The sequence below is a fragment of the Sceloporus undulatus genome, chromosome 5 (genome assembly GCF_019175285.1).
Source record: "Sceloporus undulatus isolate JIND9_A2432 ecotype Alabama chromosome 5, SceUnd_v1.1, whole genome shotgun sequence".
Taxonomy (NCBI): Eukaryota; Metazoa; Chordata; class Lepidosauria; order Squamata; family Phrynosomatidae; genus Sceloporus; species Sceloporus undulatus.
The window spans coordinates 38,374,720-38,384,974 of NC_056526.1; the positions used below are offsets into that span (position 1 = coordinate 38,374,720).

Below are 10,255 nucleotides of genomic sequence, written 5' to 3' on the forward strand. Positions count from 1 at the left end.
ACCCCCTGCCATGCAGGAACTCTCAATCAAAGCATCCCTGACAGATTTAATCCGTTATATAGTTCTGGTACTGTTATTTTTGTACATTTAGGTAGTCATTTCATCTGAAGCCAAAAGAGACTAGGTATGACAGTGAGATAATGCATGTTTAGAGGAGACTACATTTCTTCAGCTTCTTCATTTGATTGAAAGAGGTTGGATTGACATCTGTATGTCAGTTTTGCTTTTCCTCTGCATCCTTCTCTTTTTAGTACTTTGTGAAAATGTATACAGTATTTCTATCATTAAAGATTCTGAGTTATTATCAGGATGTGGTGGGGGAGGTGCTTAATTAAGTCTGTTTAGTACTTGTTTTTAGTTATGAATAGGTTCTCTTTAAAAACATTTGTTTGTAGTTGTATTTTGTGGAGGAGAAAGAAGGCTTTGGCTAATCAGACTGGTATTTCCTTGCAGTTCTGGACATTCAGCAGACATATGACATGTGGCTAAAAAAGCACAACCCTGGGAAACCTGATGAGGGGACACCTCTAACATCACGTGAGGGGGAGAAGCAAATCCAGATGCCTACTGACTATGCTGATATGGTAAAATACATTTTCACATCATTTGCTTGCTGTGGCTTTGCTGCTGTTGTGCTCAGGAGTTTCTGAAGATGCCTTGTGGTGGTGGTGACGTGTCTTCAAGTCATTTCTGACTTATGGCTACCCTAAGATGAGCCTATCGTGAGGTTTTCTTGGCAAGATTTGCTCAAGTGATGTTTGTCATTGCCTTCTCCTGAGTCTGAGAATGTGTGACTTGCGCATGATCATGCAATGAGTTTCATGGCCAAGATGGGAATCAAACTCTGGTCTCCAGAGTCATAGTCCAACACTTAAACCACTATGCCACTGAAGATGCCTACCACTAAATAAAATACATGTGGGCAGCAGCAGCCCTTGTAGAACTTCTTTGAAGTCTGTATATCCAGGCCACCATTGAATTCCACTGCCAGATGTTGTCAGTCTTGCTTCATTTGTGCTGGAGATGATGGTGGACAAGGAAGGTTATCCCTGGACGTCATCTGATCCAGCACAATGACATTCTGACTTGTAAGTACAGTTAAAAGGGGAAGATAGGGTGGGGAGGGAGGGGTCCTTCTCATGTCCTTTTGTCCCTGTTTAAATTACATTTATTAGCGGATTGACATTGCAAGAGAATGTGATTTGCCTAGGGTGGAAAGAACTACTGTATATACTCATGTATAAGTCTAGAAATTTTACTAAAAAAAATTGACCCCAAAAACCTGGATTGACTTATCTGCAGGTCAATGTAAATACTTAACTTTAACTTTTATTAAAAAAGGGGGGGACTATCCCCTGGTAAAAAAGGCCAAGGGTATAATCTGTCCTGGAAGCACTGACCCCACTCTATTTTCTCATCCAGCCTGCCTTCAGAGTGAGCACAATCAGTTACGTCTGCTGGATTTTGAAGTTCTCTGCCATTTTTTTCCTTTGCTTCATCCTTTAGATCTTTTGTTATATGCCCCTTGACTTACCCACGGGTCATATCAAAATCCATAGTTTTGGCCCCAAAACCTACCCTCGACTTATACACGAGACTGACTTATAGTCAAGTATATACGGTAAACTACTTCATTCCTCTATACTTAGAAGTTGAGTCTGTAAGAGGGAGAAGAGGAGACAGTTGGGGTTAAGGATGCTGCTGTTCTTGGTTATATCTCAGAACAATTCCGCCACCGACCTTTCTCCATCTTTGGCTGCATCGAACACCAGCATGGGGTCCCACTGGCACAGTGTTCTATTACAGCATGTGCCCTGGAAGGGCAAGAGTTGTGCACGCCTAAAATAAGAGATTGAGAACATTTTCAGAAACTTGGAGAGCCACATTCAGTGAATGGGTGGTAAAATACAAACAGGATTCTTTTCAGTGCTGTAACTGCAATTTTGATTTTCTAGATGCAATCTGTATGTGAGAAAAGCAGCACTGATGAGCTCAGAAATCAAAAAATATTATAAACCCTATGTGAATTCATCCAGATCACCATAGTTTTCCTTGGATATAATTTGATTTTTTCATTGTTAGAGTCTTGGAAAAGTCCAGACAGAATTTGGGATATTCTATTTTTATATTACAACACACTACACATTCTACTTTTATATTACCACACATGGAGTTGGGACATTCTACCTTTAATTGTTAATTCTGCTGAGAAAGCTTTTGTTTTTATAGCGGCCTTGCTGCTGAAAAATGTTTTGAATTTTAACATCAGCCCAGCAGGAAATGAGAAAATCGATAGATTTTCAGTAGTGGTACACTCTTGGACCTTTGGGGGAAAACATTTGGGAGAGTAGGCAGCAAAGGAAGTTTTATTTGGTGATTAGCGGGGGCAAGGAGAGCAGGTATGAATGGAATAGGAGAATACTGGATTTAAATCTGAGGTTGGCAGGCTTCTGGTATCTTTACTTAGAACCTCAAGGTAATTCAGTTAGGGTCAGATGCAAAAGATTCACATTGTTTAATGTGAATTGAATTGTTTTAATACTGTAACTGTTTATTATATTGTAAAATGCTCTCTTTTTATATATATTTTAATTGTATTGCTCTCTTACATTGTGAGATGATGATCATTGATGGTGGTGGTTCATGGAAGACATATACTTAGGGAAATTAAGGGGCAGGATGTCCTTTTGCACATAGTTTCAACCAGTAATTTGTTTTCAAGATCATTACTGGGCTTGTAGTACTTTTACACATAAATACGGTCTTGGCTTTTTCCCTCCGCCACATAGTCTTCATTTCAGCACTTTAATTTAGAGGGATCTAGTTTATCAGTTATTGCTGTTGATAAACAAGTGGGAATCAAAAAACCTTAGAGATTTATTGCAGGTCATCCTGAGATATTGGTGCCTAGTCTACATTACAGACACCTTTGATTTAAGTAATGGAAAATTAGGTTTTGATAGAAACCTTTCTAATCTTTCTTAAGTGCAGTTGGTCAGTGTAGCCTAATGAAATTGTAGTAGTGCCTCAGTTAACAAAGTAGATGTGTTCCTGGCCATTACTTCTTTAACAGAAAATTCAGTACCAGTGGCAGAAATACTGTAACAGAAAAATTAGGAATAGGTTCCTATGCCACAAAAAAAGCAGTTCCACATGTTTCAGTAAACTTTTTATTTAAAAATAACAGTATGCACATCTAAAGTGAAACAACCAGATCAGGTAAGCCTTGCCTAAATAAATGAAAACATTTTTAATCTTCTAGGGACCATTGGAAGGCTTCTTCCAAAATGCATTCAGGGTGACTTCTTTATTCACCAGCCTCTCCTTTTATTAGGATTTCATAGATGTGTGTATTTTTAAACATGCTGAAGGAAGATGGTCATGAGCCAGCGTGGTGTAGTGGCTTGAGTATTGGACTAGGACACTGGGAGAACATTCAGCCATGGAAACCTACTGGGTGACCTTGGGCAAGTCACACTTTCTCAGTCTCAGAGGAAGGCAAGAGCCAGCCTCCTCTGAACAAATCCTGCCATGAAAACCTTGTAATAGGATTGCCATGAGTCAGAAATGACTGGAAGGCACACAACAAAAAGGGAGGTGGTGAGGAAGACGAATCTGCCCTCCCCCTTTCTCTCTGTTTTGTTCTTCATGCATGGTCAGTAAGGGATTCTGGAGGCAGCTGATGCTTATCTTGCCTGTTGGTGGCAGGCACATATAGCTACAATAAGATCAGCTAGAGCAGAATCCTGTTCTTTCCCAGCTCAAGCTTTATTGCATTGTGCAGACAGGTTGCCCTTACAGGACATTGTGTTTCTTCAGCTCTCCTTCACTATCCTCCCTGTACCAATTCTGATAAGAAACATTCAGCTAGACAGAAGATGAGGAGGAAGATGGAAGGCTAGATGGGAATGGAAAGACTTTACAAAAAGAACCTCCACTATCAGATGTTTTGTCCTTTGAAGTATGCCTGTGTAGAATTGTATTTACCTCCTTGATAAATAGATGGGTTACCACTGCTGGCTTTGTGGAAAGAACAGCAACAGCAAGAAGCAATGGCAGCAGCACATCCAGTCAGAGAAGCATAAAGAAAAAGTCTTCACGTCTGATAATGACTCCAGTTGCTGGAATTACCGTTTCCCCATGGGAGAGTTTCGGCTGTGTGACAGGTACAGGGCATAAAACTCCCCCTTTTGCATGTGCTGATTGCGTGTTAGAAGGGAGAACATGTACATGTATACTAAATGTATAGATCCAGATTAACAGCTAAATCTTTAGATGGAACCAATTAAAATTATTATTGGTAATGCTTTCTAATAAGTGAATAATTCCATCTTATATGTTGTTACCTGCAAGAAGACAGGGGACATGCTCCTATAATTATCTTCTTAAAGATTTAAATACATTTTATAAAGACAAAGGCAAGAAGGTATGACATATTGGTATCATAGTTCTGCCTGCTAAGAAAAATCTCTCTAATTTTTTCCCCTTAGGGCACTATCAATCAAAAGTATTGCTGTTTAACTAGTCCTGAATTAGAACATCAGTGGTCTTTTAGCCATAATGGTTCGCTATTGCTCTTACAAACTCTTGCTGCTTTTAATCTGGATTTTAAGACTACATGAGCGATTGGTTTAAAAAATGCTGGCGTCATCTGTTTGCCATTTTCATTATTTGGGAAACAGAGTGGAACCCCTCCACACCTTCTAGTGTTGCACTGCCATAATCCAATGGTCATTACTGATTTTACTCCTGCACTTGATGGCAGAAGCTCTCTCTAACACAGGAGAGTGGCAGAGTTCCCTCTTATACAATACCATAGAACCAGCTATTGTGTCAGAGTATCTGTTTTTCTTCTGAAAAGGAGGAAGATAGGGTTATTGTAGCCTTGAGCAGATGAGACAAAAGGAGAGGCCAGAGGCCACTCTCACCCCGATCGCTCCCCTTTCTGCACAGGACTGTGGTGACCAGACGACGTGGTCCCAAGACTGTCTGCTGCCGCGATCCACAACAGACTGCTGGCAAGAGCACTTTTTATGCACTCCTTTTTGCACCGGGTTTGGGACATCTTAGTCGGCTGTGATGCAGCTTTGGCCTGAACTGGGGGTGTGCATCATTTGAACTCCACACCCCTGGATTGGCTTGAAGGCAGCGCTTTTGACCCACCTGTTTTGGGCCTGTATTACTTTTTGTGATGGTAGTGTAGCACACCAGGATTTCAGTGGAACAGTTTGTTAATGGCAGCAACAACTGAGGGAAGCAGCAGGAATGCAAAAGCACTGAAAGGAGAGGTCTGTGTTGCACATCCATGATGCAGTAAGGGTTATTAGGTGGGGATCCTGAGGAATACACCCTACATGAAGCAGTTATTTTATTGTCCTTCTCTTTGTGTAGTTCATTAAAATAATGGTACAGATCACTTCTTCTAAAACCCGCATGGCCAGATTTTATACTTGGAAATCTTCGTCATTTGTTTTAAAAAGATGTATTGTCACCATAAGTCAAAGTTGACTTTGTGGCAATGTACAACAGCATGGTTTCTGTGCTGTTTATCTGGTTGCCACATTTATAGTATATTGTTTGTCTAAATCTTTTATGTGCTAATAAATTGTCCAGCTTGTTCGGTGAAAACATCCCTGCACACCTTGAGTTGGGCCTTATATTAAGAAGCCCCTGTGTAGTTTAGGTTAGTTTTCAGAGACTGTACAATTGAAGGAGAGAGAGAGACCTTCTTGTTAGAAATCTTTCTGTATTCTAAGCCCTGTGTTGTCATTCTACAGATTCCAGAAGACAAAATCCTGCCCTGAAGGGGAGAATTGTCACTTTGCTCATGGCCAAGATGAGTTGACAGAGTGGCTGGATCGGAGGGAAGTAATGAAGCAAAAACTGGCCAAAGCCCGCAAAGATATGTTACTGTGCCCTAGAGATGATGACTTTGGCAAATACAACTTCCTATTACGGGATAGCATATAATATCAAAGGGGTGAGAGCTGGAAACAAGCAGATTTTCAGAACTGGAAATGGGAGGGGGAGGATCTGGGCAGTGGCAAAGAGACCAATATTTGTTCCATGAAGATGTCTTTGGTTGTTAGATAATCAAGATGATTTGCTGATGTTAAATGCAACTATGAATTGAATCATCAACAGCCAGTGAAGATAATACTCCTAGAATTTTGTTTTTTAACTCTTTTCACATCATTTTTCTCTTTCTAGAACCATTGTTTTTCAGTCTACCACTAGCCACTTTTTTTCCTTTGAAAAAAGATCTATTTTTAGTTGACACCCAAGAGAGAAAGAGTGCTTTGCATTTTTATTCCTTACAGTTTGATTTTTTTTTTTTTTTACTTTGGGCTGCCTTATTTTGTTGGAATATTGCTGGGTCATGGAAACAAATGTAGAAGAAGAGTGGAGAAGCAGGAAAGATGTGAGGTTTCATTTAGCATTGATGTCATGCTACCTGTCTCTTCTCTGCAGAGACCCAAACCAGTGGTTAGATGGTGTCTGAAAATAATAACAAAAAAGAATAATTTAAAATACAAATGGGAAGATGCTCCCCAATTTAATCTTTTAAAGTGCTGAGGTGACTCCAGTGGTTTCTGTTGCTGATAATAAAAGATTTCCTCATATTTTAACAGTATATGCTATCTTCTGCTTGGGCCATCCAAGAATCGGTGAGAACAGTGAATTCCTAATCTGCCTTATGCTAATGAAAAAATCAGTCTGTTGCTTTGAGATACAGTATACTTACTCATAATATATGATATCCCAAAAGCACATTGGTAACATACTATTGAATTGTACATTCTGTTACCTGCATACTAAACATAACTCTAGTTCATACTTCAGTAATGTGATAAAATTGACTTTGCTTTTCATAGATATTTTAAAACTGAAAAGATTAATTTCCAACAATTGACATGTAACTAAGATTAGACTCTTAAGATTAGATTCTAAGAATTGACATGTAATTGTAATATTTGAGACTGGAATAAAAAGTCTGTTCAGTTGTTACAAAAAGTATATCAGTTCCACCTTAGTGGTGCAATTTTTCCAAATGAGAAACATGTTTTTAAAACTGTCTGGCTAAATTGAGAGCACAGAGAAGGGAGTAGGGAATCTTCCTTGCATCTAAATGCATAGTTTCCAAATTTAACAGAATTTAATATCTAAAAATAGCCTTCAGCAGAAAGTCTACCTCTGTGTTCACTGTCCTAAACAGTAGGCTCAGACAATAAGTTATTTCATATACCAGTAGTATATTTTCTGGGAGTTAGGTCCTGTTGAACTGACGTAAGTTCAGTTAGACTGACTTCTGTGTACACACGTTCAGGATTAGGCTGTAAAGTCTACAAAACCAAACAGGAACATTTAACCCATTAAATTATTATTTTGGGGGGAAAGGATTGAAGAAGAATAAATCATGCTGTAAAACTTTGCAAAATATGATTGAAGGCCAAATATTTAGCTTGAATAAGGAGCAGAGGACCCATAATTTATTTTTTGTATACAATACTATAAAATATTCATCATTTATACATGGCTAAATTGCTGCATTTTCTCTTTGAGGTCTAGGACTGCACAAATGAATATGGGATTTTGCAGTACGTCTGTGTTATCCAAGATGGAGAATGGCAATGTGTGATCTGAACACAGGCTTCATGGGTGGCTGAGATTTATCTATTCAGGATCTGTAGTCTCCATTACATTATCCACTTTTCTATCTTACGTTAAAAATTCCATTGGATTTTATACACCTGTTGTACTAAAATAATTCTGAATCAAGATAAAATGGGTCAGTGATGCATGTGTGAAGAGGCCTAAATGATGGTAATGAAGAAAGGAATATGTGGTTAGTAGGAGCATATCAGTAGGCTGAAGTTCCTTTTTATATTCTTGCTGCCTGATGAGCAGATACCTTATCACTGTCAGGCAGCTGTACCTATTAACCCATTTTACCTATCATATAGAGACAAATACCTCCACATTTTTTTTCTGTAGAACAGATACAGATGCCATCTTTGAAGGGAAGGGTGTTTTTGGGCTGGGTGCCTGTGAACAGTAGTCCTATGTGTACCTTGCTGATCAGTGGAAGCCATCTATTTTGGTGCAAGATACCATTATATATTCCCCTGTTAATTTGATTGTTTAATAGACCTTTCAAATAATGTTATTTCCTTTCCATTGACCTAGATTTTTTAAAGGGAGTATTTGTTTTTAAAGTAGTTTGTCTCCTGTCTTGGCAGTTAAATAGTCTTAATGTGGGACTAGATTAAGTAAAGCTACAGAACTCCAGCTGCAATTAAACAAACTGAATGACCTCCTCTTCCCCATGCAGTTGTAGACTGTTGCCTGCTTGACTGTTATGATCATAATGTTATTAACCTGCTGGTCCTCTTTCTCTAATTACCTGTAAAAGCTGATATGACCAGCTTCAGTGGTTGAAATGTTAACAGTTTGTGGCAGGTGGAAGAAGAAAAACAAATACATTGATATTTAAATTTGTTACATTATCTACTGAATCTAGAAATAGAACTACACGTGTTTGCTCTGCAATGATTAAGGGATATGAATTTATTTAGATTATAAGACAGAACAATGTTTCCTTTCCTCTTTAATTCAGAAATAAGCAAATTGCTTTGCATCCTCTTTTGATCTAGTCAATACTGCTTTGATTAGAAGACAAAAGGGGACGTGGTTTATGGAGTCAGAGCAGGAGGGTTGTGGGGCACTTATTCCTGGATATTGCAGTGAAAAATCAGTTTTTTGTTTTTTCCCCCTGATATGATAACCTGATACGTGGTGTTGCAGTATTTTGTCACCAGATTTGTTCTAGTGTGTATATATGTAACTCTTCCATAAAACATATATATACACAGGTATTAAATATATCGCTCTATATAATGTTATATATGTATGTGGTATTGGAGGAACCTTTTTATTGAGGGTTAAAGAAAAGGACTCTCGCTGAGGAATGAAGCATCTTTTGTTTGAATAAAGTTGATGTTAGGAGAGGAGAACTATTTGTTTTTGGATTTTTTAAAAAAAATTATTGAGGGATATGTTAACTTGCAATGGTGAAGTCACCCTTTTGTGAAGACTTTGAAGTACAGTACAATCCATGGAAGTAAATAAACTACTAAAGGAAACCTACTGTTTAGTTTAAGAAAAGAAATATTGATAAGAATTGGAGAATGTATGGAATTGAAAATCCTGCTCTATCCCTAGCACCTGCAGCTGTGCAGTAATAAAGGGGTAAAGCTAATGCTCTAGAACCATGCAGAAGGTATGAAACATGAAAGAAACCAACATTTGGTTGGCTACAATATATCAGTTTGGAAAGGGAGGAGTTTCAGAAAACAGACACATCTGAAAATGATAAGTAAAATTAGGTCATTGGTTGTATTTGTTAATAAATACAAACTGTGCTTCAAAAATCTTGGCAGTGTCTTTTTCTTTACATAAGCTGCTTAGAAAACAAAAGAAAGGGGACTCCTTAATACCCTCAAAATTATGGGAAGGATATGTTTTGGATGGAATGCTCCATAACCAAGTTCTTCAACCATGAAATCCCTATGAAATATAGTAATAGAGTAAAGCCAATGAAGGAAGATGCTCCATTTCTAAGTTAGACTTGTAAAAAGTTGGAGAGTCCTTCAAAATGTATTTGTATTAATATATTCTAAGAATACCACGCTTTACTATTACAAAGAAATTCATAATGCCTTTCACAAGGTCTAGTAACCAAGATAATAATGTAGATGTTCTAACAACTTTCTTGTTCTGAACAAGACAGATTTGCTTCTTTTAGCCTTTGTAATAGAAAATAAAAGTGTGCACTTTAAACCCTCGCCATGTGCTTTGTGTGTCTATTCTTCAAGCAAACTATATTAAAGTAGCTTTCCCCTCTGTCACACACAAGAGGACCATGCAATTGGTATGAAACATGAACAAAGAAACAGAAATGTCTGGAACTGCCACTTGCCTTACTTCTAATTTAAATGTCTTCCAGTGCCAAGTCTGTCACATGCTACATTTGATGTCACATCTCTTGTATTTGGTATTTGCACATCCGCTTGGTCAGTGTTCATGATCAAGTGACTACTAATCCCTCCCACCTCCATGCATCAGAATTACTTGGGCATTGAGCCAGACATCTCTATTGCTTCTCAAATACCAGTTGCTAAGGAACATTAGCAAGAGGGCAAGCTATTGCCCTCATGTTTTGCTTGTGGGCTTCACAGAGGCAACTGCATGGCCA

The 10,255-nt window shown here is 38.3% G+C and overlaps 1 protein-coding gene across 6 annotated transcripts in view; it reads left to right on the forward strand.

Moving 5' to 3' along the window:
* Nucleotides 1-9,845, forward strand: part of ZC3H7B (zinc finger CCCH-type containing 7B) — a 66,245-nt gene extending 56,400 nt beyond the window's left edge. For 2 of the 6 annotated variants that reach the window (XM_042467085.1, XM_042467088.1), the window contains exons 21-23: nucleotides 454-584; nucleotides 4,003-4,166; nucleotides 5,778-7,249. In XM_042467085.1, the coding sequence (XP_042323019.1) occupies nucleotides 454-584; nucleotides 4,003-4,166; nucleotides 5,778-5,970 (488 nt within the window). In that variant the 3' untranslated portion in view covers nucleotides 5,971-7,249. Of the gene's footprint in view, nucleotides 1-453; nucleotides 585-3,819; nucleotides 3,979-4,002; nucleotides 4,167-4,953; nucleotides 5,019-5,777; nucleotides 7,250-7,563 lie in introns of those variants that run through there. The other 4 variants (XM_042467086.1, XM_042467087.1, XM_042467089.1 and 1 more) reach the window with 4 other exon arrangements.
* The last annotated feature ends 410 nt before the right edge of the window (nucleotides 9,846-10,255 follow it).